A 26949-nucleotide genomic window follows, 5' to 3' on the forward strand; every position below is an offset into this window, starting at 1 on the left:
GGTAGAAAAATGCCCTGTAAAAAGAAGTGCATGTCACTTCTTTTTTACGCCGTTTTTCATTGCGTCAATACACAAACAGCTCCAAAAACGTCCGTAAAAAACATTTGATGCTTTAAAAACGTGTGAAAATCAGAGGCTGTTTTTTACAGCCGTTTTTACTTTAGCGTGTGAACATAGCCTTAGTGTTAAAAATATGTTTCAGATATGTCGGAGGATTTTCATACGTGACTAAAGTTGCTCTCACCTTGTTACCGGAGAATCCGACAAATTCTAAAAGCCGCAATATCCTGGTGGGTAACATTGATAATGTCTAGGAGAAGAGAACATAGCTGTGAGATTATTACATCGTCATGTACGGTACGTAAATTAAGGAAAGGTCACATTAGACAAAATTCACAGGATTAAAAAAAGCACTTCGGCCACATTAAGACAAGGCAGAAGAGCAGCAGATTAATGTTGCAGATTCCACACTGTAAGGGTATGTTCACACGTGCACCTCCGTTACGGTCGAAATGACGGGGCTGTTTTCAGGAGAAAACAGCCCCGTCATTTCAGCCGTAACAGCATGTGCAGGCGCTTGAACGCCGCGTCCATTACGGACGTAATCGGCGCTGCTTTTCATTGGAGTCAATGAATAACGGCTCCAATTACGTCCCAAGAAATGACAGGACACTTCTTTGGCGCGGGCGTCTATTTACGCGCCGTCTTTTGACAGCGACGCGTAAATATACGCCTCGTGTGAACAGACAAACGTCAGCCAATTGCTTTCAATGGGCAGATGTTTGTCAACGCTTTCAAGCCGTAATTTCAGACGTAATTCCAGGCGTAAAACGCCCGAATTACGTCCGTAATTAGGCCGTGTGAACATACCCTAAATCTGCCACAGTTTTTCCCAATGATGTTAATGAGGTTTTCAAATCTCTATCCACACGTAGAGAAAAAAAAATCTACTTGGAAATCAGAGCATGCTGCAGGTTTACGAATCCGCATCATGCTCATTAGTGTATGGAAATTTTACGGATTTTTACAGCAAATTTCACGCTTTGCAATGCGTAAGGTGAAATCTGCCGCAAATCTACAGCACAATCCTTGGCAAAATATGCATGTATCATCATGTACCTGTTGTTTCAGGTGACTTTTCAGAATGTGTGTGCATGAGGAATAACACTATATTTGACCATTATGTACTTGTATCCTGCATTAATCAACAGTTTACCCCCTTTGCAGTCTCAACCTCTAATTTTCAGTTTTCCCTGAGCTCAGCTCCAGGAGTGGTGGAGTCTAGCTGCTATTATGTCTTCCATACACTGCACACAGGGAGAAGAGGAGATCCTGCTCCCATTTCTCTCTCTCAGACTTACATACTCAGAGAAGCAGCAGCATGGAGGGCATCATACAGCAGTAATGAGAATGAGATATAACACTTACTAGAAGCTGCAGTGTGTCTGTGTCTCTCTGCAGCAGCTCCCTCCTACTCCTCTCTCCATATACATCTATGGTTAGCAGCTGCAACCTGATCTCTCAGTAAAGTTTTAAAATCTGCTCTCTGCCTCATGTGTACAGATTTGTCAGTGAATTCAGAGTGAGTGATCAGTGCAGGGGGCAGAGGAGCCTGATGAGCGGAAAAAGAAGCTGTTTTGTTGTTTTTTTTCAAAATTTTAAAACATTTCCCTATAGCCTTGTACATAAAAATATGAGAACGATTGTTACTCCTTAAATCAATTTATGTCAACAATATTTTAAAAAAATGTTTTTGGTTTTATTTTCCATGTTACGATCTATATTTTGCAGTTCTCATCTCACATTGGCGACTGAGCCCTCACAATAGGGTAACACGTGCTGATTTGTAGAGATCACTTGACCGGACTTGTATTACTACTTGAGCTGAATAAGGCTCTGTTCACACCCGTGCTTAATTTCTCTGCACTAGTTTAGATTTGTAGGGCAAAATATTTGACATTTTCACCATTAGTTATGCAGCCCTCCTCCATAGACTGTAATGGTGAAAAAACAAATCTACCTACATGTGGCACTGTTCTTTATCTATAAGAAACGTATATAATTCGGGTTTGTAATATAACATAGTTGGAGGCAGATTAGATAACTCATGACAAAACAATATACTGTAGCACCAGAGTTAAAAATGCCTAATACTAAGCAGACCGCTGTGTCACAGCAAGAGACTCCCGGAGGTCCCGGAGCCGACCATTATCCAGCTCAGTAAATATTTGCTGGATCTTTCTTCCCTCTATCACCCTATGTTTGAAGTTCTACAAAAACCAACACCGTGTGATCTGTGTACACAGTATGTGACGGTGACATCACAGTATACACAGTACTTTACACATCTTAGCAGAACCTTGTACACACTAAGGACTCTTAGTAGTTTATTTATTAACATGGTACAAATAGTATTTATACAATTAACCAAAGCAGCCGAGCATTAGCTTTGTCTATGCAGGGAATTTGGAGCTTTGTATCAGAAAAATAGAACTTCCACTGCTATAAAGATATATTCAAATAATCAGCACAGAATGTTGGACCTTAAAGCGACATGGTGTTAAAAGGTTGTTGCTCTTCGGGCCTGTTCACACTCCTTTTCAAAAGTCTAATGGTTTCCATTTTTTCACCGTTGTGTAAGGGTCCATCGTTTTGACGGAATCAATACCATAGTCCACTGCGCTATTCATTCCGTCAAAACGACGGAACCCTTACATAGCTGTGACAAACGGAAACCATTTACACCGGATCCGTCACCATTGAAATCAATGGTGATGCAAACAGAAATCTATGGTTTCCGTTTGTTTCAGTTTGGATTCCGTTCATGGTTCCCCAGACGGAAATGTCCGATAGAACCCATGAACGAAGTGCCAACGCAGATGTGAACGAAACCTTGGACAGTCACTTTTGGTGGTAATCTTTGGTTCTCATACAGGGATGAGGAGGCGGCTTCCGGGAACATGGAGGCCGCACTACTGTACAGTTATTAGGATTGGGCTGCAGAGTAGAGAATGTTTTCTTCTTTATGAACTAAAGGCTTCGGCCCCATTCACATCATGTTTGTGCTATCCGCCGGGCGTATATGTTTTTGAACACTAAAAAAGTATTGAAACGTATAGCTCGGAGTATACATAGACAATAATGGGTCAAACGTAGCCCAAAATAACATCCGTCTTGTCTATGTTTGTCATGGTTTACGTTGGGATACTGTTCTTTTTAATGTACTGAAAAGCATAGCCTGCTACGCTATTCTGTACTTTCTAAAAACGTATACGCGATGTAACTTTGTTTTAGCATTGATACCAATGGACGACGTATGCAAACGTAATGCTATAGGTTTGTATCCGTTTCCATACTGTAAATCTATCAGTTTTTTTTATTTTTTTATTTTTTTTTCTATCACTGTTCACTTTAAAAAAATAAATAAACGTATACTTTTTTTAGGTAAAAAAACGGGCAGAAAAGTATACCGATGTATGAGTGTTATGCTAAACGTACACTATATTAAAAAAAACACAGACGTAAACAGAAAATGGTATACGTTTTCAATGGTCCACGCTTTTATAAAAAAACGTATACACCCGGCGGATAGCACAAATGCGATGTGAATGGGGACTTAGAGGTATTTTGACATATTGCACTGAGTGAATTGACAGTATTAACCCAATATTAGGTAAACAGTATTACGTACCAGATTAAAAGCCCCAACACCCAACTTCACCCCACCTTCAAAGTGACAGTGGCTTTCTCCTTTCATGTAATTGGCACATTTCTGCAGAGTATCAAGTTCCCTTAAAAAGCAAAAACACACAAAATCTCATTAGTTGACAGTTTTCCCTATTAGTGGATAAAATATATGAAGGGTCTGTCCACCACCCTTTTACAGCTGAATATAGATATCTTCTACATAAAATGTTGAGTAACTTTGTAAATATATTGTATTACTTAATTTAAACAGATATGGAGTTAAAGTCCAGAGCTGAATTCACACTTATTTTAGCCGTCAATGTAAAAAGTGTCATCAGATTTAGCTCTGCTTAGTGGGATAGTCAAATGTTCCTACATCAGATTACTATACAGTGCCTGGTGTAAAGAAGACACAACCCAGAATGCACATTACCAGTACAAGATCTGTGCAGACGCTTGAACCAGCAAAGAACACTCAGAGATTTCAGCTCTGAAGCCTGCAGAATTGTGAATGCAGCTGTAGTCTATAATACAGTCTATAAATATATTACATTACTTTTCTTATGCTGATCCTATTTTACAAATTTACTCAACTGTAGTTTAATTCTATAAATAAACTGTAAAATGATGGATGTGGACATTGATGTCATACCCAACAATATAACAGCAGGACATTTGGTAACTTTAGGAAAGCCGTCCTGATACTGCATCAGACTTTGCCCTGTGGCTTTAGATTATCAGGTTACTAAGGGGCAGCTTGCCTCTCTGCCTTGGCTAGGGCATTTAGATATAGGGCTAGGGGAGAAATCTGAATGTTTGCCACGGTTAAAGGAAAAGCTAGCAACGCCCCTGACTACATGAAGCAATGGAGGGTATTTACATTTCTGCTATATCACATTAACCGTACGTAACCGTACGTACGTAACTGTACGCCACTGTACGCCATGGATTGCCTTACATTGAGGCACCATGGTGTACAGTCGTGTTATGGTGATCGCACAAGCACAACTGTGATTGATTAACTTAGATTTGATCACTATTCGGGTTAAATTGTGTGTTAGAGGCACACAGGAGCCGCAGTCAGCCGAGCAGTCAGTCCAGCTCACTGACAGATTCGGCTTTCAGTGACGTTAAGCAGCTTCTATGTATAGTGGATACATAGAAGCTGCAGCGCTGAAACAAAATAACATTTTTAATAAAACTATATTTATAAAAAAATGTTTAGGATGCCGAAACACATACATTACATAAAAAAAGGGCATACAAAAAGCTTTTCATAGCCTTTATAGGCCAAACAAGGCCAGTCCTTAAGGGGTTAAGGTGCTGCTTATAGGGGGTCAATGTGTGACAAATGCCACCATGTGTTTAATATGACAAATATAAATAGCAGAACGAGATAATGGCCGGAAATACTTATTTTTGAAGTAACCATATGTAATACTAAGCATGGAAATTAATCATATTAATTGATTTTTGGAATGTAGATGTGATGAACGGCCCCCATCATGTAGTTCTACTCACTTGTACGTCTGGTAACTGTTCCTGACCTTGATTCCACCTTTGATAAAACTGACCATGTTTTCATCCTGCAGTAATTAAAAGAGCAATTATTGAACTATTTTTGGCAGGATTCTAATTGTTTTTAATTTAATTTTAAATACATAGACACACTGGGAGTTCCACCAATCTGTAATTTTACATCATGACGGTATTATAGTCTTTATCTTTAATTACAAAAAATGTCCCAGGCAGCTGTCGATGTGTAGATTTGTAATCCAGCGGTTCCTGGGTCATCAGCCTCAGTGGGTTCCCCTAACCATAGGGACATAACATCATGAGATCACAGTGGCAATTGCTGCAACGGGATATGATGTCACCAATCCTCCATTACTGCACCAGGATCCCATAATAATGTCTCATGACATCAATGTGATCATGTGATTTTATTATAGATGGGAGGACCCCCCAGAGACTGTTGACACAGGAATCAAGCAGAATTTTAATGATTAGTGTATGGGGAGGGGAGGATGGGTTAAAATTTCAACTAAAAGTGGCCATACACGTTAGATAGCTGAGCATTCGGCTGACAGTTATTTGTTCCGTCTCCCCCATACATACATTGGTTACGGCTTATCTCTTATGAGATCAAAGGATTGGGACTGTTGAAATCCAACATGCCCGATCCTTTATAGTTACATAGGTTGAAAAAAGAAACATGTCCATCAAGTTCAACTGTTCTTAATCCATTACAAGACTTTCAATGCCTAGATTAGTTATAACCCTCAATGCCATTCATCAGTATATAAACGTCCAGCCCTTTTTAAAATGCTGACAAAGCATCTGCCGTTACTACCTCTTCACGTAGGGTATCCCATAGTTTGACTACTCTAACTGTTCAGAACCCTTTCCTAAATCGGATCAGGACACCCCCATAAAAATTAGATGGTCGACTGGTCGGCGGGTTTGGCCGACGTTCATTTAATGTGTACCTATAGTTTCAGATATACAGTAAAGCAAAAGTCTATTTTGACTACATCTGCTGTGCAGTTGAGTATTATCTATTGTTCCCTGTAAGGGTGGTTTTAGATGGGCAGATATTTGCCCGTGTTTAACCACCTTTGACGAGCGTCGATCCACAATAGATCTTGTCTATTAGCACTCGTTTGCTCCATTCAAAGGGAGCGATGATCAGGAGTAAAGAGACAACTTTCTCTGCGGCTTTTTCTCTTTGAGAAGTCTTGGTGGACAACTACAGGTGAGACCTACTGGAAACACTAAGTCGGGAAGACTCTATTTTTCAAAAGGCAAATGTTGTGTTGGGAACGTAGCACAGAATACAGCTCTTCCCAGACTGGAATACCACTCAGCTGATACGCCAGTCTTTATACTTGACCCTTTGAGATCAGTGAGTTATGCTTCCAGTCTTTACACCCGATCATGAATTTCACCGGAGAGTAGACTTTTTCCTTAAAAATTGTCATATATACAATATACTGATGATCTCATAAAGGAACTATGGACAGAAGATTATTATCTGCAATGACAAATGTATAACACTGACATGTCAGACCTGCAGGAACGTGAGGGCCGCTCTCTGAAGAAGACACTCAGCATAACACACCTCCGCGTGGATCTCCTCTGTAACACAACACACACGTTTTATTAGTTTCATCATTAGGCAGAATAAACTTATTGAGATCTATTATTGGGATTCATATTGATAAATATCAAAGGGTTTTCCAAGAATAAATAAAGAAATTAGATTATTAATTGTTGGGATAGGCCATCAATGTGTTATTAGTGGGAGACCGAACTCGGGAACCCTATCGATCAACATATGAAAACGAATACTGGTACTGTAAAGGCCACCTTACATGGGCCAATTATCGGGCAAATGAGAGTTCATATGATCGCTCGTTCCCGATCATTGATCTGTGTAAACAAGGCAACGATCAGCCGATGAACGGGCAAATGTATCGTTTATGCAGCATGAAATATCATCATTGTCGGCAGCACATCTCCCTGTGTAAAAATTTAGAAATGTATAGGGACAAGCGGTCGTAGTAACGATCGCTCGTCCCCATGCATTGCTGATCCTAGCTCTTTGTGAAAGGAGCAAACGAGCGCCGATCAGCGAACTGTCTCATTGATCAGCGCTTGTTTACACTGCCCATGCCGGGCCGTGTAAGAAGACACTAAGCCTTGCACTTGAATGGAGCGGAGCTGCAGTATCAGGCAAAGCCGCATGTAGTATTGCATCTGTATATACATTAAAAGAGCCATGGGGCTCCAGCAAGTGCCACAACCGCTTTATTTTACTGATCAATGAGGGTCTTGGGGGTCAGTCACCCACACCAATCACACAATGATTGCCTTTCCTAAGGGTAGGCCATTCATGTGTATTCCCTCAAAAAGACTGTATTGTAGGGATGCATCTCATTGAAAGAGTTGAAGCCTCATGAACAGCTCGGGTCACTTTTACAAAACAGTTATTTATCTATGAAGAGACTATGCTTAAAGGTTGAAGAATGGGAAAAAGGGGCAATTGCCCCAGGGCTTCCATCATCAAAGAACCCCACCCCAACCAAATACATGCAATACACTGCTGAGATAGTTTCTGGTAGTAAGATTCTAGTATATTATAGCTATAAAAAGTAATCTGTAGCCAGATTACATTAGCGAAGACATGTCTGCTACCTTCTGTGAACTGATCAAGACTCTGGCCATGGACTAAGTTGTTGAAGGAGTCTGCGACGGTCGATTTTTTCCTGAACCTGGTGGGAAGATAAAACACAAGGTTGTCACATGGATACGTGAAGTGTACACTGACGATGTTTCCACAAACAGCACAAGACTCTCAGAGGAAAGACAAACAGGATTCTAACCAGGACAAGACTTGAGGGGAAAGGGGGGGGGGTAGTTTATTTTATAAAAGAAAATTATTTTTGCAAACGTATAGATGATGACATTTCCATGACACAAACTAGGCACAAACATAAGACAACTAATGGAAATAAACTAATTTTTTTAAAGAAATGGCCATTATTTTTGATAATGGGTTCTCTAATTCCAAAGGGTTTGTATCACTTTTGTAACCAAAACCAACATCTGCATATGAAATTATGATTTATTAACTTTTATTTCACTGGATTTGCCTCCCCCGCTGCCATCATTGTTTCCTCAGTCTTCTGGGTGGGTTGGCGGGCTTACAACACACCATTCAGATCGCCTAGCCGGGCCTGTTGTTACTCGCCTTGCCCTGATGCAATCAAAGTCCTGTTCGGGCGAGCCAGCTCTATGCACACAGCCATCACTGCATTGCACATTAGCCCATATGGCCCCCACAAGGGTCAGGGTGAAGAATAGACAGGGGAAACAGCACTGCACGTGGCCGGCCACCGTAACAAGTCAAGCTGGTGGCAATGTCTAATGATAACCAATTCAGGCAAAGGGAAAGTTATTGATGTGAGGTGAGAGCATATCTAAAGATACAAGCATTATCGAGAATGAATCATGTTGAGTAAATTGCTTATTTTTCCAAATACGATACAATGAGCTATGAACTTAATTGTGAGACAACTCAGGACTCTCCTCTATCAGCCAGTGCAAAGAGTGGCAACAAAGAGAATCTCTCCCTCTGGAGGACTCAAAATGTCCATGAATTACATGGACAGACAATTAATTTTAAAGGGAACTGTGTAATGCTTCATTTGCCCTGTGGTGGCGCTGTAGGAGAATTGAAGACTTGCTGCCAGTTCTCTCACAAATTACAGCTGATCCATGGGGGTCCCAGCACAGTATACTCTGTGATCAGCCCGTTGTTGTAAACCCTTCTAACAAAAAGGGATTCGCCAAGGAAGAAAGTGATGATGATGATTTGTTTTATTCTTTCTTTTTGTTACTTTGTATTAGCATCAACCAAATGGATAACAGAACACAAGAATGTTAAAGGGGTTGTCACAAATAAGAAAAACATGGCTGCTTTCTTCCAAAAACAGCGCCACACCTGTCCATGGGCTGCGTCTGGTATTGTATCACAGATCTACTCAAGTGCATAGGGCTGAGCTGCAATACCACACACAACCTTTGGAAAGGTGTGGTGCGGTTTCTGAAAGATAGTAGTCATGTTTTTCTAATCCTGGAAAACCCCTTTAAGGACACATCTGCTATTTTAGGGTTTATTCACAAGGCTAAAAAGTATAAAAATGTTGTCAGTGTGAACTGATATGTTGCTAGGTTTACGGGCATTTAAAAAAAAAAAAAAAAAAAAAAAAAGAGGCAACATTGAAAATAGTCTTAATTAGTAATACCCTACCGTTTCGTGTCTACAGCTCTTATGCAGACCTACGTGTTTCTATGGTTACAGGCTACAAACAATATTGCTGCTTAAGAAGAATAATACAGCATGTGATGGAGGATAGCAAAAAAATTTCTTGTAGATTCTCACGGAATCCGCAAGAAAATAAATCTCTGGGTGCCTCTGTATAAAATGTAAGGCACAACGAGGCACAGTGCGGACCCATAGCAATCTCTGCCCAGCATATTATGGATCTTTACAACATGTATCTATCATATGTCTATCTGAATGTGGACTCGGAGTTACAATGCACTGTGACAGTCTCTCTGACTCATATATCGAAATGTAATTATATTATATAAACTTTATGCAATTAACTACATTCACTTATTAAAATAATAGATATGACTATGTACAAGTACTATGTCATGTTATACGATTCAGAGCAAAGAAAGAAAAAAGCGCAGCATCATCAGCGAAAATTACGTGAATACTGGAGCTTCTGATTGTTGTAGAGGTAAATCACATAATTGCATTGAGTCCCTTTGTTTTCTCTTGAGATTTTGCATTAAACCTGATGAGCAAGATATTTATTCACGTAGATACTCTTCACAAAGACAATTGTGGCAGCATTTAATCACTTGTTCTGTATACATGTATACGAACAGAGACAATTATACACGCAAATATTTTCAATTCTTTAATCGGTTTCTGTACACTGTGGAACCAGGCCATACCTCAGATATGTCCTAACTCCTTCCACAAATTCCCTCACTCCACCCAAGAGCATCCTAGCCCCATCCACTAGCCTCCTAACTCAACCCAAGAGCATGAGCATCCTAGCTCCACCCAAGAGCATCCTAGCTCCACCCAAGAGCATCCTAGTTCCACCCAAGAGCATCCTAGCTCCAATGAAGAACAGGCTACCTCAGTCTACGAGCATCCTAGTACAACCCAAAATCAATTTAGCTCCACCCGAAAGCATCCTAACTACACCCCAGAGCATACTAGCTCCAGCTACAATTACAGAGTCTCCACTTGTTTTAGATCCTGAAAAAAATGTGTCAGTCTTCTAAGAACCAGAACTATCTTTTGTGTAACTTTTTACAGAGTGTATAGATACACACAGTGAAAACGACAAAAATGATATCCTTAAGTTTCCAAATGCCATGTTAGACTCTGCATACTGTCAAGACAAGACTGTGTTTTTTCAAGTTTTGTGGGTAATCTTAATGTTTTGGATCGATTAATACAAAGGGCTGCCCACAAATGAATATAGTGTTACCCAACAAGTGGCTGAGGAGCCACATGTCACTTTCGGGGCCGCACATGCGGCTCTCTTGCTGTTGTCAGCTGAAGCGATTATTGTGTACTGGTGGCACTGGGGAGGTCATAGCATTTTTTTAAATTTGGTGCTATGGAATAACCATATTACTGTTAGTTAACACTACATTAGGAGCCATCACTCGGTCATATCTTTAATAGTATTTTTACCATTTAACCCCTTAATGACAACCAATACGCCTTTTCGCAGCGGTCATTAACGGGCTTTATTCTAGGCCGCCTTTTCACAGTGGCCAAATCAACGCCCTGCACGGGTGTCCCGTGCAGGCTGGAGTGCGGGCTCCTGCTCCAACGGGTAGCAATTGAAGTTTACTTCAATCGCGACCGTTTAACCCCTCAAATGTCGCGGTCATTAGCGACCGCGGCATTTGAGTAGTTTACAGACAGTGGGAGCTCCCTCTGTCACCCATCAACGGCCACAAATGCAATTGGCAGAGGCACACCCTAATAGATGCCTGTCCGTTTTATACTGACAGGCAGTATACCTAAGTATACCAAAGCCTTATATCTGCGATCTAAAGATCACATAGTGAAGTCCCTAGTGGGACTGAAAAAATAATGTGAAATAAAAATTCATAAAAGGTGCACATTAAAAAACAAACAATTTTTCCCCATAAAAAGTTGTTAGATTTAGTAAAAGTGTAGAAATAAAATAAAAACTACACAATGTGGTATCACCGCAATCGTAATAACCCCAAAAATAAAGTTAGCATATTATTAAAACTGCAAGTTGAACGCCGTAAAAAAACAAAATGCAAAAAACAATGAAGTCCACCAAAAAACAAGCCCTCATAAAAGAGTTATGGCTCTTGGAAAGCGGCGATGCAAAATAAAATTATTTTAGTCTAAAAATGTTTTTATTCTGCAAAAGTAGTAAAACATAAAAAAAACGATACATATTTGGTATCGCCGTAATCGTACCGACACATAGAATTATGGTAGCATGTTATTTACGCCGCACAGTAAACGGCATAAATGTAAATGCATAGAACAATGGCTAAATTGTTGATTTTTTTATATCCCCCTCCAAAAAAAGTTAATAAAAGTTAATAAAAAAATTCTATATACCCCAAAACGGTGACATTGAAAAATACCACTCATCTTGCAAAAAAGAAGTCCTCATACAACCATGTCCACGTGAAAATAAAAAAGTTATAGCTCTTTGAATGTGACTATATGATTAGAGCTAAGTGCTGCGTAATATGTTGGCGCTATATAAATATAGACTATGGAAAAACTAAAAACATTGCTTGGTCAATAGGGCCCAGAACGCATGCAGGGGAAGGCGTTAATACTCATTGTGGAACAATTCCACCTGTCATATTCTAAAAGTGGCTGCCAACCTGCAAAATGTTGGGGACCTCCGCCTCAATGGTACATTATTTTTGACTATACCAGAGATAATGCTGAATATACGAAGATAACTGTGGATATTTCTGTGACATAATGACATTATCAGATGTATATAGTACTCAGCGAAGGACATCAAATGTTTTCTTGATGCATGATGTTTTTTTTCTGTATTAGGGCCTGTTCACATCACCGTTCATTTCCGTTCCGGGGTTCCGTCGGGTGAACCCCGCAACGGAAAATGAAACTGACAGCACAGCTTCCGTTTCAGTCACCATTGATCTCAATGGTGACGGAAACATCGCTAATGCTTTCCGTTCGTCACCATTCCGGCAGGTTTCCGGTTTTCCGACGGAATCAATAGTGTAGTCGACTGCGTTATCGATTCCGTCGGAAAACCGGAACCCAGACGGAATGGTGACGAACGGAAAGCATTAATGATGTTTCCGTCACCATTGAGATCAATGGTGACTGAAACGGAAGCTGTGCTGTCAGTTTCACTTTCCGCTGCGGGGTTCACCCGACGGAACCCTCCGACGGAACCCCCGGAACGGAAATGAACGGTGATGTGAACAGGCCCTTATTAAAAGAGTTTTTCTTAAGTTTACATAAATATAGGTAATTTAATATATTGTTAAAATACTTATATGTTGTAATTTTAAAATAAAAAATAAATGTCACATTGGAATATCGGTAAATGCTTGTTTTATTTATTAAATTAATTTATCTTTACTTGTGGGTCTTCAAAAGATATATCCATTCTAACATAATTGTGCCCATGGACAGACTGAGAAAAGGGAGATTAAGAGATCACGTGACCACATTTGTGGCTGCCGAGCAATCCTGATCAGAAGAGGATTATGGAAAACATGAGTGCTCGCCATCACTATGATAGGAACCGAGCCCAATTGCCAGGTACAGATATTTTTACTATTCAGAGTGCCTCTATTGGTCAACATGTTGGGAAAACTTGTTCCTAAGACTTAAAAAAAAATATCTGGAGAATCCCTTTAAGTAGGTGGCCGACTTGAATTAAATTTTTATCTTGAGCTTTCTTCTTCCTAGTATATGGCATTTAAGCAGGGCCAATGCCTTTGTAACAATGATATGTATTATTATGGGAATTGAATGGCATAGTTTCTTTCAATTAGACCGCTATATAAGTCACTTGCACCATATATGTATCATACACATTGTATCCCCCACCTGGCCCTTGTGTTTTACACAAAATTATTTCATTGGGGTATGATTAATAGTTCGACGCTACTAAAATCGGATAGCAAATACACAGGTGCAGTCTACGGATCGCTATCCATTAACCCCCAAAAAGGATCTAACAGTCAGGTCTTCCCTGAAAATGTAACATACGTTGTTTCAATGCAATTCATCGCCATTCCTGTGTAATACGCACATAGTTGAGTTTCTATACCAACCTCTGACACACTGCCTGAGCTTCTTTCATGGTGTTCCCAGCATTCACTATGTCTTGAGGGTCAAATGTCATCATGGCTTGCATTTCCAGTATAGTGGCATATGTAAGAGCGTGGTACATACTCTCCTTGGACCTGTGTATTTAAAAGAGAGAAATCATTTATTATTATAAAACTTAAACCTGTACAAACAAGCCGTTGATGATATACAGTATATCCTTAAAGGCTATATATACCTTCGAAAACTTGTGTTTTTTTTTTTTTCTTTAATAAAGCAATGTGTCAGTATGATTGGTGCAACTTTCTAATTACTTTTTATTAAAACTTATTTTGACTTTTTGAGATGCTGTTATCGATCACATCTAAGCTCATAACTTATTTTTAATATCAAGTAATTAAAAAGTTGCACCAAACACACTGATACACATTTTTATAAAATTAAAAAAATATATTTTTTTTCAAAAGGTGTACATAGCCTTTAAAAAAAAACAAAAAAACACAACAAGACAAAGAGATTGGCTATAAGGAAATTAGTGCCCCTTATAACACTTCCCCTCACTTGCCATGTGTCTCAACAAAACATGGCGACAGACATCTTTAATATTACCCTCCACTGTCATCTGTGCCCATTGTTCTTAAAACAGATGTTGGTGACAGAAGAGGAAAAATACTAGTGGGCACAGGGTCCACAAACAAATATGTATGACTCAATGATATTACCATATTACGCCATCATTACCCAAACAACCATGTAGTACACCCAAAATATTTTAATGTATAATTGCCGTATTACAGAGATATTCTCCCCTAAAAGCAAAATATGGACCTGTAGGGATTTTGTATGCATCCGAACACGGTTATACATGAGCCCTAACCATAATTAAAAAAAACAATTATCTCCTCAGCTCCATGCTGTGTTACTTAAAGTCAGCGCACTGAGAAGCAATGTTACCAATATGGCAACAAGCATCATGTGTCTGGTAAGGCTGTGCCAGCTTTACCATCATATGTGAAAACTCTTAAAAGTTTTGAAGACAAGACCTTGTATACCTTGGATGGTGCTAAATTATTCTGAACCACGCAACAATTTTTTGCACTGGACAATCCCTACTTGTTAGAAGGTTCCCTTGACAAAAAGCAGAGCACAAAGTGTCTGCAGAGACCCCCAGCGATTACCTGTAATCTTTGGTGAAACCTGGCAGTAAGTGTTCAATGTACCTGCAGCGCCACCACAGGGGAAATCATGCATTACACAGTGCCCATTCATATCTGAATATGACGCTCTTTGTAACTGTTCTCCACTTTGGCCAAGAGATGAGGATCCTGAACAGAGGACCCCCCTGTATTAACTCTGAATTCCCTAATAGGGTGTAGGACAATGGGTTTTCTAAACTTGACAACCCCTTGTCAGAATCTCTGCTTATCATCATTTGACTCTGAACACTATATATTCTTCCATTATCTGGTCAACCTTGCTATGCTTATCATTGGTATCAGAGTGGTTTCTGGTCTATGTATAGACATAAAGTCATATTAAATGGCCAGTATGGGCTATAATATTATACCGCGTATAAGCAACTGTAGACTATAAAACAATCACCAAATCTTTCATGTCCTCATTTTTCAGATAGGATTGTTTCTTTAAATGTGCAAATTTGCACTAAAGACATTGCAGCCATCGCCAGTGATGTTATTTTTATCGTAAATCGGATTAACAATACAAAGAGATTGTATTTAATGGCTCTAAGCATGAACTGATCCCCAAGATTATCATATAGCAAGTCAGGGAGGTGCTAGGTGGGCCAGAGGTTCATTGCCGTGGTAAATAACTCACCATTTTGGGTGGGAACAGTAATGGTCTCAGAACTTTATCTGCGTTTACTAGAAGTTAATATTCACAATGTAAAGTTGTCCTAAAGGTCATTATATTCTGTATTGTTCATTTGATACAAAATCAGTCATGAGTGATGCTAAAATTTATAAAGAGACCATTTCATTTCATTGTATGTTCGTTTTTAGCTTTTATATAGCTCCTGATATTACAAACTCTAATATTGCGGGATTCTTCACACTGCCATGGAGGGGATGGGGGGCATTTGTATGGTATTGACTCATTATCAATTTGCAATCAAACTATACCATGGACCTGTCATATGAAGCAGCGCTTTAGGGGGCAAGGACAAATTCTGCTAACCCATGACAATGTAATAACATAATCAACAGAGCATTGACTAAGGGTCCTTTAACACTGGCCAATTTTGTCCGTAACAATGAGCGCTGATCCACAAGACAGTTCGCTGATCGGCGCTCGTTTGCTCCTTTCACCAGGAGCTATGATCAGTAATGTACGGGGACGATCGCTCGTTACTACGATCGCTCATCCCCATGCATTACCATCATGCCGGCAGCACATCTCCCTGTTCACACAGGTGTCCTGCCGACAACGATAATATTTTCTGCTGCATATATGATACGATCACCCGATGAACGATGGCTGATCATTGCCCTGTTTACAATGATCGGGAACAAGCGTTCATATGAACACTCGTTTGTCCCATCATTGGCCCGTGTAAAAGGGCCTTAAATCTCATTACCAAAAGTCTAGAGAAGCCCTGATGGTCCTAGTCATCTCCTACTTCAGATGACGTGAAGCAAGAACTCATAGCCACAGCTGATGGACACTGCATTTTCTAGCTCTAGAAAAGTCTAGACTTTAATCTCCATTTATGATATCAGCTCTTATAGAAGAATGTCCCCCTGAGCTTCCAGAGCCTGAATTAAACAAATGGTACATGGTACAGGAGACAGGAGACCGTATTTACGCAGATGACACGCTTGGTCCATCTCTATATAGTTTACCAATAATTTAGTGAATGCTTTTTGCAATTAAAACAGGCCCCATGATAGACTGATGTGACAAGATTAACAGAGGGTTTGCTTTCTCATATATTGGAAAGGCCATAGTATGCTTACAGGAAATGTACCAGAAAAAGATTAAAAACCGGCCCCTTAGGTTGCATATAAAAATTGAAAACCAATTTCCAATATCTTACTTCTATCCTGAAATATGATCAATTGAATGTACAGGCACAAAGCCTAAGGCTGCACTACTAGAATCAAATAGCCAAATACATTCATGTCCACCTAGCGAAGAAGAAGATATTGTTGTATTAGGTGATTTGAACACAGCACCAGACAAATCAGAAGACAACACAGACAAAACAGCACCAGACAAATCAGAAGGGGACATGTATTCTTCAGAATCTCTCAGTAGTGCAGCCTTAGGATTTGGGCCTTTAACTTCATGAAAGTGACTGGATCTCAGCATACACTAAAAAATATCTAACAACATTTTCCAAATGTATAAATGAGGGAAAGGACCTAGTTTAATTTTCTTCTGGTGGGTGCCACTGTGAAAAGTTATCCTGTTTCATGTTCCCATTGGGGTTAGGTTTCTAAAGGTAAATAGGACTTTCCTCTTGACTGGCTGAGAGGGATCATACAGCTTGTGTTCTTCTGTCACTGTCAAAGGGACACGTTGCTCTGATGGGAGTTCTAGTGGGAGTAGTAGCCAGACCCTGACCTATACTATCATCTGATGGGAGTTTAGTGGAAGTAGCAGCCAGGCACTGACCTACACTATCATCTGATGTCTCATCTATGACATGTCATTAAATATATTTATCTACACAACGATTCACTTTACGAATGTTGTGATACAGCACAGAATTCATGGTTCCTTTAAATAATGGCAAGTTGTTCCCAACACCACGCTACCAATTACAATTGGTATGATATTCTTAGGTAATACAGGTCTCATTATGTTTGGCTTAAAGCAAATACAGCGCACTGCAGTACGTGTATCTGAATTCAACTATTTACTCATCCGTCTATGGAATTTAATCCCAAATTACTTGGGGTTTACCCAGCAAATGTAATGTTCCACATGGATAGCAATAGACTCCACCTTTCTATTGATCCATTAAGGCTCCCTACCTGCCTGTAATTTTCTTTAGGAACCAGAAACCTTAAAGTGCTTGTCACATGAATGTAGCCCATTTTCAAATAGAAGCTGGACCAGTGATCGATCCACTGATCGCCACTGATCAGCTGATAGTTGCAGGTTCAGCTTTTCTAACCCTTATCGCTACCCATATCTGGCCATGTAGCACCACATGCTGGCCATTCAAATGAATGGATGCCCATAAACGTGCCTGGTCCTCTAGAGCAATAGCTGCTGTTACAGAGCGGCTGTGCATTCTGGATCATAGGTGTTCCCTAAGTGTGACACCCGCCTCAATGACATCCATGAGCCCTAATAGGTCATATGGACATGGGTTGTTGTAGCTAGACAATCCCTTTAAATGTGATAAGTAAGGGTCAAATACTTTTTCCTAAGAATGTATTATATAGGGCCTGATGTAGAACACACAAATTTGGTTTAATACACAAATTCCATTATTACAGGAAGAGTGACGGTCGAAAGAGCATTTCATCTACTATCCAAAGTCTGACAGTATTGTGGGGTCTAATACAGAAAAAGTGATAAAATGTGCATTCAAATAATCAATTAATATGTAGGCAGGATAAGAGAATACATCACTTATTGTGGATTCATTCTGTCTACGCAACATTTTCTATCAACTGAAGGAAAGTAATTTGGCAGATTTACACTTCTTATTCAATGGCTGGCACTGCCATCTGTACATCAGAGCAAAACAAAGAGCCAAGCAAGATAACCCTTGAGCTGGTGAAGAACAATATACACAATCCACAACAGATGGGGAAGAAAACACAAAGCGCCAACTACATAAACTCCAAATATTCATCCCCACAAGACAAATACCGAGACCATGAAGAAGTCCTGAAATAGAAATAAACTTGTAATGAGCCCCAGTCTGTAACATTGGTGAGGAGAACAATACGTACTTGGTCTGGAGGAAGGAGAGGGCCTCCTGGAAGTCATTGTTCAAGAACATGTCCAACGCGGTCATACATTCTGAAAGAGAGCTCTTCAAGTCCGAGTCCGGCTGCCTGGACAGTCAAAGGCAAGACAAGGTCAGCCCATGTAAAATGTATACGTACATACATATAGACAGGAATGTTAGTAATGATGATGATAATAATGATCATGGGATAACTATAGCTGTATGGAGCCCACTATAATAATTTATAGTAGGGGGTGCATTTTTCCTTAGAATACACACCTCAGCTGCTGCAGAACCTCTGTTTAAAGAGAAAAGAAGGAGATTCCTGTTCATGACTGATTGATAAATATGAAACAACCATCCTCCTCAGGGTATGTTCACACAGCTTAGCAAAATACGTCTGAAAATACGGAGCTGTTTTCAGGCGAAAACAGCTCCTGATTTTCAGGCGCTTTTGTAACTACTCGCGTTTTTCGTGGCGTATTTTACGGACATTATTGGAGCTGTTTTTCAACGGAGTCAATGAAAAACGGCTCCAAAAACGTCCCAAGAAATGACATGCACTTATTTTTTGCAGGCGTCTTTTTATGCGCCGTCTTTTGACAGCGACGCGTAAAATAACCCCTCGTGGGAACAGAACACCGTAAAACCCATTGCAAGCAATGGGAAGATGTTTGTAGGCGTAATGGAGACGATTTTTCAGGCATAATTCGAGGCGTAAAATGCCAGAGTTACGTCTGAAAACAGTGCGTGTGAACATACCCTCATAGTCAAAAAAGTCTACAGCATCTGCATGTCCTGCAACTGCTACCCCAAATAATTTTTTTTCCCGTTTCCTAGTACATTATATGGTAACATACTTGAATAGCTACAGCTCGTCCTGCAAAAATCAAGCCCTCAAAAGGACTATATCGATGGAAAAATTGACCCGCTGTCACATAAGACAATGGTTTTATAAATGGTACATAGTAGGTCTTGTAAGGCTGCGTTCACACGTTGTGGTCAATTTGTGCTTGCCGAAAAATGCAAATTGGTCGCAGCTTGTGAACCTTACAGATTTTTGCATTATGGACTAAGCGCTTCAAGTTACACCCCTGATTAAAACCCTCCATTAAACATCCTTACTGGACAATATGTATTGAATTTCTTATTAACAATTTCTCATGACATTTATTTTGTTGCTGTCCCATACATTATACATGAAGCCCTATTCGCACTGCGCTGTATGTGCAGCGTATCTGCACTTCAAATATATTCCAAAAACGTGCTGAAAATGCATCTAAATGATCTTCAATGTAAATGTCGAGAAATCCACTCAGTAAAGCAATTTAAGGTTTTTCTAAAAAAATTGCTGCAATATTCGTCAATCCATAAAAAGTGCAAAAATGCTATAAAGCAACTAAACAGACGAAATGTAACGATAAAAGGTCAATTATTGATGAACAACATAATATAAAAGATTAGTATTTCTTTACAAGATATTAGGCCTCTGTTTATCGAACAGTCTTGGCAAAACTGATACACTGCGCTGTGCCTTGTGTAGGGCCTGAGGGGACGGGGCATGACACAGGGATACAAAGAAAACCAAAGAGAGATTTCCTAAGTCACTGGAATGGGGCTGAGCTGCAATACGGACACAGCCAATAAACAAGAGTGGCGCACTTTCCAGGTAACCTCACTTAGATCTGTATCTGCTGTCAAAACTTCTGTAATTAATCATTTGCTTGTCTGCTAGGTAAAGTGAAACGATGGCATTCACTGTAGGCTGTAAAGTGAGATGCTTTTTTTTAACCTGTCTTCAGTATAGCCAGTATGGCCACTAGATGTCAGCACATGTGAAAACTGCAATGTTTCATCATTTATTTGCATGTGGATAGAAATAACAAAAATAAATTATTACTAAGAAATTAGTAGACGTCACTTTCTGATGATAATCCCTTTGAACTTTGAAAAGACATCCTAAATGTCTCCACGCTTGCTACTGAGGGTCAGTTCACACAGCGGATTTGCAGGTCCTGTCGCAAAATCAGCCGCAGAATTATTCCTGCCGTCAGCAGGAAGATTCCTCCACCTATTGACTTCAATGGGAGGTTCGAGCGGAATCCGCCTGGAGATCGGGCAGACGTTTATTTTTCCCGCAGGTTGAACAAATCAGCTAGCAGGAAAAAGAAGCGTCCGACTCCCATTGAAATGAATGGGAGGCCGAATTTTGCGGCGGAATCCATAGCGGGTTGCGCTGCAAAAATTCCAAAAAATTGCAAAAAATTGAACAGGGCCTAACGACACCTTATTTCTGACAAAATCAATGTCCTATTCACATACATAGCGAAAAAACATGATTTGACAGAGAATTCACTTGGATTTGGCAGCCGAATATCACCTGCCTTGCCAGAGGCGGACACAGACTGTACAAAGAATGTGCCTGGCCCCCCCATAACCTGACTACACCCGCACTCTTCTGAAACTATACAAATCTATATTGCACATTTTATTACTAGTTTAGAACACAAGTACCAAACACAAATAATGCAAATAATTTCCATATTTAACAACTGAGTATCACACAAAGCACTCATGTAACTGACTTATAATGACTGTCTTGCTCATTGCACTGTCACTTATCAAGCCGGACTAACGTGCGATACTTCACCTATAGGAATGTAATAGTGCTGAACCGAGGAAGGGAGCACAGAAAAGTAAAAAAATAAATAAATACTTGCAATTGTAATAACCAATACACTAGTATAAGTAAACTTACCTTATACAGCAAAATACTATAACCAAAGTAGAAAACCAATAATAAAATAAGGGTATTTGTGGTGGTGAAGTGGGGGTGGCACCATAACGCCCGATGGCGTCTAGTTCCGGGGGAGGGGGGCCCGGTGCTAGCGACTGCCACATTCAATTATATCAGGTACAGCTGAATACTATGGCGGAACAGCTCCCTGCTCCGCCATTACTAGGCTACAGGCCACGTTAGGCCTGCAGCCTATAAAAATCCCAGCACAGGCCGGAGTGATGACGTCACTGGATCATGCCGGCCTACGCAAGCATCCCGCTTCGGTGTGGTGCAGGGAACGAGGCTAGTAAAGTAAAAATAAATAAATATTTGCTTCTACAAGGTGGGGGGCTGTGGCACTATATACAAAGGAGGGGGCTGTGTGGCACTATATACAAGGGAGGGGGCTGTGTGGCACTATATACAAGGGGGCTGTGTGGCACCATCTACAGGGGGGCTGTGGCACCATCTACATGGGGGCTGTGTGCCACTATATACAAGGGAGGGGGGGCTGTGTGGCCCTATATACAAGGGCGGCTTTTTGGCACTATATACAAGGGGGGCTGTGTGGCACCATCTACAAGGGGGGCTGTGTGGCACCATCTGCAAAAGGGGGCTGTGTGGCACCATCTGCAAGGGGGGGGGGGGTTGTGTGGCACTATCTACAAGGTGTTGCCTATGTGGCACCACATACAAGGGAGGATGTGTGGCGCAATCTACAAGGGGCTGTGTGGCGCGCTAACTACAAGAGGGGGGCTGTGTGGCGCTATCTACAAGAGGGGGGCTGTGGCGTTATATTCATGAGGAGGGCTGTGTGGCGCGCTAACTACAAGATGGGGGCTGTATGGCGCTATCTACAAGAGGGGGCTGTGTGGCGCTATTTACAAGAGGGGGCTGTGTGGCATGATATTCAAGAGGGCTGTGTGGCGCTATCTACAAGATGGGGTCTGTGTGACGATATTTACAAGAGGGGGGCTGTGTGTGGCCTCTCATTTATTTTCTTTTAATTTATTGTTATGGTAACTCCCTTATAGAACCATATTGCTTGTAAAATGTACAAATAGTTTTATGCTCAAGTTACTTTAAAAAAAAGGTGAAAAAAAAAATGACATCTCATTGATTGGTAGAGAAAGCAAACACGGCGAGGGGGAAGGAGATGTCGGAAAAGAAGTTTGGGGAGGGGGTGCCAAACTGAATCTTTGCCCCGGGTGCAGGAGAGCCTGGCTACGCCTCTGGACTATACATTACAATATGTACATGGAGGTATATAAAGCAAGATGTGTCTATGACACGTAGTGCCCCCTTATGCACTATAGACCGGCATTTGGGAATATATAAGCATAATTACAATATGCACTTGAAGGCTATTCATGCCAAGGCCAGTGCCCAAGTTTCCATGGCAAGAGGCAGCCCACAGCACTTTGGTCAGTTGGAGCACTCTTTACAGTCTTTTTCCCATTTGAGACATTTATGTAATATTCACAGGATATGTTTGATAGGTGGTAGTCCCAACTATGACACCACACCTATCAGGAGAATGGGGGTCTCCCAAACCCTATCTGCCAGGAGAATCGGATGCATACGTATACTTGAATGAGGAGAACACGCATGGCCACGTCTCCGTTCAGCCTTTGCCTGGATTTGGCCACTGCCGTTCACATCATCTGATGGAGCATACGATCAGGGGGGAGTCTCCCGCCGATCAGACATTTTTATGCCATAAATATCTTAGATTGGAAAATCCAATTAACGCAGGGTTTGCAAAAAACAAAAAACGCGAGTCATAAGTTGCCCAAATAATCCTGGGGAGTCATTATTGCTGCATTGAGCAAGGGTCAGAGGCAGTGGCAGCCGTATTTGCCATACTTTCCTACTCTGGTTTCAAAGAATCCCTTTTCTGGGCCAGCGAACCGCATTTCCATGGGAAGCAACTTCGCACAACAGTACAAGTTGCGTCCCATCGTAGCCCCAACCTTCCAAGCTGCAAACATTGATTACCACCTATATCTGGAACTAGATTATTGGTTTGTCCCTCTGTAAAAATAATCAAATAAAATATTGATCAGATAGATAGCTGCAACAATAACATGCGCCCTGCGGCTCCAATTACCCTTTATATTATCAGTATTCAATATTACAACCTGCCTCGATCCTCTATGGATTGAAGTCCCAAGGGAATGTCTACTGTAAACACTGACATAACAGGAATCACAGCTGAGCTACCTCGCTGCCTTGTCTGTGTCTCGCTCGCTCTACCTGTTTTCATCTTACGTCACAGAGGTGGAGCAAAATGGAGGGTGTGTGTGAACCGAGGCAGCTGCAATGTGTCATGCCAGATAGGAGAATGGGGCACTGCCACCTGAACTGTCACCTCCTACGCCTCCTCGCACTTTATCAGGCCTTTGTCTAGAATTGGCAACCACTGTGCTGGGTGTTGTATAGTAACCACGATATTTACAGCTCAGTGGTGCCGCAGCCCGGCCCTCACCCTGCAGATAGGGGATATAGGTGTGTGTAGCTCCTTATTCTTGTTCTGCTCTATTGCTCAAGAATGAGTCCACCAGTAAAACCAGTCTGCCCAGTCATCATAGTTTAGCAGCGCTGTATTCTGTTACTGTGAATAATAGGATAATGTTACTGTATAACAATCATCTGTATTTCTGAGTATTTCAGCCCTTGGTAAACAATGGTCAGAACATGATAAATGTGTCCTGAGATCACCGAGGTCCCTGACATACACAGGTGATGCTGATACAATCTGGATCAGTTACTATTAGAGTACAAAAAACTGTTATCGGAAATGAGGACGCCTGTGATGTCCTGAGCCAGTTGGACCACAGTTTTTTATGACAAATAATCAATTGTGTTTTGGCCGTAAAAACGGCCATTAATATTTATCAGTCAAGCTGATTGGAAGATTGCATGGCGTCCAATCAGCAGGACAGTTTAAAGAGGCTCTGTCACCACATTATAAGTGGCCTATCTTGTACATAATGTGATCGGCGCTGTAATGTAGATCACAGCAGTGTTTTTTATTTAGAAAAACGATCATTTTTGACGGAGTTATGACCTATATTAGATTTATGCTAATGAGTTTCTCAATGGACAACTGGGCGTGTTTTACTATTGACCAAGTGAGCGTTGTACAGCGTCTCTGTGATTTACAGCACAGCACAGCGAGATCTCGCTGTGAATGACAGTTTACAGCATAATCTCGCGAGACTACGCTTGCTATGCTGTAAATCACAGAGACACTAAAGAAGTGGTCAGGAGAATGAATACACATCCCGTCTTGGCTGGAGGTAATGTATATTCATTGTCATGACACATGAGTAACGTTATAGTGTGTTTATGTGACTGCACATAGCGATATAGCTATATCACTATGTGCTGTGCAAATTAATGGAGAGAAGTGTATGACGCTGATTGGTCACTGATTGGTCAGCGTCATACACTCCTCTGTACAACGCCCACTTGGTCATATAGTAAAACACGCCCAGTTGTCCATTGAGAAACGCATTAGCATAAAGCTAATATAGGTCACAACTCAGTCAAAAATGATCGTTTTTCTAACTAAAAAACACTGCTGTAATCTACATTACAGCGCCGATCACATCATGTACAATATAGGCCACTTATAATGTGGTGACAGAGACTCTTTAAGGAGGTGGCAAACTAGGCAATTGCCCAGGTCCCCCATTTCCTATGGGGCTCCAGAGGACAGGAACCTTAGAATCAGGATAACACCAGTATTACTCAGCAGTATATGGTGATATTATTTGAGAATTGAGTTATAGGGTATGTGCACACACACTAATTACGTCCGTAAATGACGGACGTATTTCGGCCGCAAGTACCGGACCGAACACAGTGCAAGGAGCCGGGCTCCTAGCATCATAGTTATGTACGACGCTAGGAGTCCCTGCCTTGCTGCAGGACAACTGTCCCGTACTGAAAACATGATTACAGTACGGGACAGTTGTCCTGCAGCGAGGCAGGGACTCCTAGCGTCGTACATAACTATGATGCTAGGAGCCCGGCTCCCTGCAGTGTGTTCGGTCCGGTACTTGCGGCCGAAATACGTCCGTCAATTACGGACGTAATTAGTGTGTGTGCACATACCCATATTGTTATGTATGAACTATATGGAACTATTATTTGGATACTGCATATTATTTGAGCTATGTATATGGCAGTGATGTCTTGGCACTATATGGTAGTATGGGGGCTGAAATTACGAGAAAAACTGTCTAAAATTGGCAAGAAGTAGGACGTAGACTTTTCATGTTGTCTAGGCCCCATCTTCTATAAATCTGGCCCTGAAAATCCGATGTACTGACATACTGCAGACGTTATGTTGTTTTTAGCTTTTGATGGCTTCTGATCACAGGTTTGCAAAGGCCATATAGGCCAATGTTCTTTAGGAAAGGGACAAAAAAAACAAAACTGTTGCTATAGCGGGCGAATAATTATAGCGCTAATATTTCATCCCTTGTTTTATAGATGGTGGCATTACTCCCAGGCATGTTTTTGCACTGTAATACCTGTGATGCGGGTGGCACCCTGCCCATGTGGACAGAAGATTGAGCCAATTGAGCTGGGGCCTCTGCTTTCCACTGCCCCCCCCCCCCCCCCAGGGCAACAGCAGGAGCTGCCACTTACAGAGATACTTTTGTATTCGAATATACTGTTACTGTTCAAAGTTATATATATTTTTTTATTTTTAAGGTTTTTTTTATACACACAATGCATCTTGGTAAAACCTTTAGAAGTGTTTTGGCACTGATTTTGACGAGGAAACCACGTCAGAAACCACGTCAGAATCAGCACTGAAAACCGCCCACAATCGCCTCCCATTGATTTAAAATGGGAGGCACAGGTGCCTTTTTCCCCCGAGCGGCTTTTAGCTACTCGCGGGAAAAGACAGCAGCATGTCCTTTCTTACCATAGTTCCGCCTCTGATTTCCCATTAAAATCAATGGGAGGCAGAAAAAACTTTTTTTTTTGCCCGCGGTCCTCAATGGCCACGGGTGAACATCGCTGTGAATATGCAGCGAAAGCCGCGGCAAAAAAGCACAGGCAGGTCAAAATCTGCCTCAAAATTCCTGAAGGAATTTTGATGCAGATTTTTTCTGCCTGCATAATACTCCGTGTGAACAAGGCCTAAGTTTTACAAACATCCTGTCACATGAAGATTCTGTTTTTCCCTGAAAAAATTTCAATGTTAGTTATGATACAATATAATTCTACCTTGTGGGCATCTAATGAGGCGTTACTTGACATCATAGGATATGTCTCATCTTATATCAATTCTACCTGAGAATTGCAAGCAAAAGTGAAAGAATCAGACGACATGATGTGACACTCCCCCTATATAGTCAGAAAATGACAAATCTGCTACATTTGAACTATAGCTTCAAACACTTTTTTGCTCTGTCACAAAAAAAAATCTGTTGCTATGTGAAAACAGTCATCAAGGATGCTAGCTTCTGCTGATTGACCCAATTAGTTAATCCTACCATTATGTACCCAAACTACTACACAAATAACACATGATAAGAATCACAGATCTGTCAACAGCAGTATGTTGGTTGTTTCAGTTAGCAAAAAAATTTGTGAAAGCACAGAAACGGC

The 26949-nt window shown here is 40.9% G+C and overlaps 1 protein-coding gene across 1 annotated transcript in view; it reads right to left on the reverse strand.

The window, feature by feature from the left end:
* TTC39A (tetratricopeptide repeat domain 39A) overlaps positions 1-26949 on the reverse strand; it is a 46136-nt gene that overhangs the window by 11819 nt on the left and 7368 nt on the right. Inside the window, exons 2-8 of the mRNA XM_075832134.1 lie at positions 18538-18642; positions 13612-13743; positions 7885-7961; positions 6758-6825; positions 5209-5273; positions 3692-3791; positions 245-310 (exon numbers count right to left, since the gene is read on the reverse strand). Coding sequence (XP_075688249.1) covers positions 245-310; positions 3692-3791; positions 5209-5273; positions 6758-6825; positions 7885-7961; positions 13612-13743; positions 18538-18642 — 613 coding nt within the window. The remainder of the gene's footprint in view (positions 1-244; positions 311-3691; positions 3792-5208; positions 5274-6757; positions 6826-7884; positions 7962-13611; positions 13744-18537; positions 18643-26949) is intronic.

Source organism: Rhinoderma darwinii, chromosome 7 (assembly GCF_050947455.1).
Source record: "Rhinoderma darwinii isolate aRhiDar2 chromosome 7, aRhiDar2.hap1, whole genome shotgun sequence".
NCBI classification, from domain to species: Eukaryota; Metazoa; Chordata; class Amphibia; order Anura; family Rhinodermatidae; genus Rhinoderma; species Rhinoderma darwinii.